Genomic DNA, 3,484 nt, shown 5'->3' with positions numbered 1-3,484 from the left:
TGAGCTCAAACAATCCGCCCGCCTCGGCCTCCCAGAGTGCTAGGATTACAGGCGTGAGCCACCGCGCCCGGTCCCCCAACCCCTTTAGATGCACCTATGATCCACCATAGCTTGCACACCGTACTGTAATCCCCTGTTATTCCCAAATAAACTCTTTGGAGAGTCAGTCTCTGTTGCTCATTTTAGGTTGACATAACACATTTTGTTGTTGTTTAAGTTTGCAAGTCTCGGGATCAAGACATACTTCATCTAGACCTTCGTCTAGATTAGATCCTGGATTTTAGGTCTCACATGACTGGATAAGATTTTTGGAGTCTTCCTTGAGGAGGGGCTGTGTGTATTTTGTGTATAGGATAGGAGCAGATATTCATTATTGACTCACTTTCTCTACTGCAAAAGTATTATACCACCCCATACTTGCCACCCTGTACGTAGAGTATGCTTCTTCTCTGGCTCAATGTTAGGCTTGTCCATGCAAGTTGCTTTTGGCCAATAGAATATGAACAATTTGACTTATGCCATATCTATGCAGGAGCTTTAAATATGCTTGCAGGGCATAGTTTGTCTTTTGCTCCTGGCCTTCTCTATGAAAGCAGTTATGTCCCAGGTAGGGGCTATTCTGTCAGCCTAGTGCCAGAAGACGACGACTTATGGAGTAAAGCCAATCAAGCAAGACAAGCTGAGCCGAGCAGAACTGCAGCTGACCCCCATACCTATGAATAAGAAATAAACATTTGTTGTAAGTCACTAAGATTTAGAGTTGTTTGTTTGAGCATTCCCTTGGGGTAGAGTAATGCAAGATTTTGTATATTCACCTTCTTTATTATACTCTTCTTTTCTATAACTAATATGACTACGTTTTTCTTGTGTTGAGGAATTTAAAGGCCAAATTTCTAATTCCAGCTTATTTTTCTTTATTAAAGTGCTTCAGTAGATAAATAGTGTTATCAATAATCAACACAAACTTTATTGAAACATTCACAAAAATCCTCTACTTTATAAATCACTCAAATAATGTTTTTCTATGTAGTAACAGTAATCACCATTGGAAATTGGTTAATCTGAGTTTATTCCTAACCACACACATGGGCTTTCAAATTGGGAGATTCAACCTGGTTACCTTAGCATGGAGGCCTGGCTGTCAATACATGACAGCTAGTCTCAGCAAGTCCATGGAGAAAACCAAACTAATCACTCATCCTTGGTGCTGCAGTTTCTCTATCTGCACAGAGAACTAATCTTTCTGTAGAGAAGAGTTGTGAATAATAAAGTATGAAATTTTAAAGCTTAGCACACTTCTCAAAAAGCACTCATGTGCATACTTTAAAAAGGGTAACTTATTTGTTCTTGATATAATTTGAATTCTATATGGTTTTAAAGAAAATTGATGATTTCTCTTTCCTTGAAAATTGTCTTTTCATTCAAATCACACTAAAATTATATTAGCCTGACCCTAGATTAATAAAATTCATAGAAGACATGCTCAGTAAATTATTTTGATTACAATAGGACTGCCATCCTACTTAGATAAAATTTACAAATCATTTTAAGAAGTTTCATCCATTACATACTTACATTCTCCATGACCTTTCCATAAAAACAGAAATCCTGCTACCCTAAAGCACAAAGAGATAAAATCCAAAGTTTACTTACTGGATTTTGGTATAGTTCCTTCAGATATTATCAAGTACTCTATCATGACCTCCAAGTGAGACTGTGGTTGACAAAAGACAGAGTAAATAAGCAAATTTTGACTAGATCTCCCAGCATGAAGTGACATGGTGCCATCATAAAAAGATTCAGTAGAGTCTATGTTGGGGGCCACCATTTAAAGTAAAAAAGCTTGAAGATATAGATGACATAATTCTGGGGACAGAAGAGAAATAAAATAATCCTGACTAAATCAGAAACTTTTCTAAAAACCTTGTTTCTTTTGGGTGGTATGTGATTCTGCTGTAAAAGAGAGAAGTGTAAAGAGGTTAGTACATCAATCCTTATATTTTCAATGAAATGTGCAATATTTTTAGATAGAAACAGTATTGCTAAATCTCTACATGACACTTTGAAACTGCTAGCAATAAAAGAAAAAATCATTAACATTGGAGAAAAAGAAAAATGGTAAGCTGTGATACTCTTGCTGTTCTTTTCAATTAAAAAAAATAAATCAATCATGAGCACAAATGGACATTCCATCTCAATAAATAAAATCTCCTGTAGCTAACATGTCATTTAAAAAATGAATTGCATGAAAAGGATAATTTTCTGCAGTATACTCAGCCATCTTAAGATTGAAGTAGTTTCAGAAAAACATGGGACATCCTTAAAGAAGGCCTGATTATTTCACATTGGTTGTAGCTCTTTAAAAATAGCAGAGTATGCCCTATACAGAGTACACAAGGAAATAATTTTCACATTGAACACAGATCTCTTAGGGAATAAAGAAAAAAACACTACATGACACATTTTTCTATAACATGCACTATTTAGGGAATACTAAATCATCATCCTTCACAAAGAAGGTGTAGGTGCTCTAAAATCATCTTAGAGCTAATGATCTTAGAAAGAGGTGAGTGTCAAAATTTAAAATATAGACTTAATTTCAAAGTTGGTTTTGCCAAACCTCTGGTAAGTCCTAGGAATCCAAGGTGAACAAGAAGAAAAACTTTCTCCCTATTTTACAACCTGCACCCCAGGTTGTGATGAATGCTATGTGTTAAACGCCATAAAAAACTTCCTCTCACTCTTGGGGCCAGCTAAGGCTAGGCTGGTTCTAGCCAAGACTAAAGCAGGGAGGGAGAGGTACCACCAAAGAGCCTGTCCAGGACTGAGCCACTAAAAGATTTTGAAGGCCAACTGGGCATCCAACTCACCTCAGAGAATACTGGGGTCAAAAAAATGTAATCATTTTGTTGTGACTCAGGATTCCAGCCTCGCACCATCTCTAGGCCCAACAACCTCTGGAATAGCCCTGAACTATACTGGATGTCCTAGGGCTGGGCCAGATCTCCCCTTGACAAGTACTCCTAGAATTGGAAATGAAGGCTGAAAGGGCAGGGTAGGCAGAGCACCATTTATTGGAGCCAACCTCCATCTATTGATGCTTTGTTGAGAAGAGCTCAGTCAGTGATTCTGGAGCAGCTCCTCCCAACAGATGGGCTGTGAAAACACCTCTCTCTCCAGCCAGAGCTCATATGAATAGTGGAAATCTTCAGGCAGATCCAACCTCTGCCCCAGCACACTCTGCAAGCAGTTATCCACAGGTGAAAATTCAGAGTCCTGGGGTCTGTCATACCGGCGGCTGTTAAAAGCCTCAATGTTGGCTCGCAAGGTGCATTCTTCTGCTTGGAAGTCCCATGGCCTGGCATCGATGTCTTTGTTGGGAAGAGAGGAAGAAAAAGATGTGTACAACTTAGGATACTGCTCCCCTTACCTCAGAGCACAGTCTATGGGACTCCAACAATGAAACTGCTCAAAATCACATCCC

General features: G+C 38.7%; 1 protein-coding gene across 1 annotated transcript in view; it reads right to left on the bottom strand.

The window, feature by feature from the left end:
* Positions 1–2,517: 2,517 nt before the first annotated feature.
* The window catches only part of STRIP2 (striatin interacting protein 2), a 69,593-nt gene continuing 68,626 nt past the window's right edge, over positions 2,518–3,484 (bottom strand). Inside the window, exon 21 of the mRNA XM_012664805.1 lies at positions 2,518–3,371. Coding sequence (XP_012520259.1) covers positions 3,121–3,371 — 251 coding nt within the window. The 3' untranslated portion in view covers positions 2,518–3,120. The remainder of the gene's footprint in view (positions 3,372–3,484) is intronic.

Source organism: Propithecus coquereli, unplaced genomic scaffold, assembly GCF_000956105.1.
Source record: "Propithecus coquereli isolate 6110/MARCELLA unplaced genomic scaffold, Pcoq_1.0 Scaffold91, whole genome shotgun sequence".
In the NCBI taxonomy this organism is placed as follows: domain Eukaryota; kingdom Metazoa; phylum Chordata; class Mammalia; order Primates; family Indriidae; genus Propithecus; species Propithecus coquereli.
The sequence above is the reverse complement of the archived record's forward strand: the minus strand, read 5'-3'. Positions and strand labels throughout refer to the sequence as shown.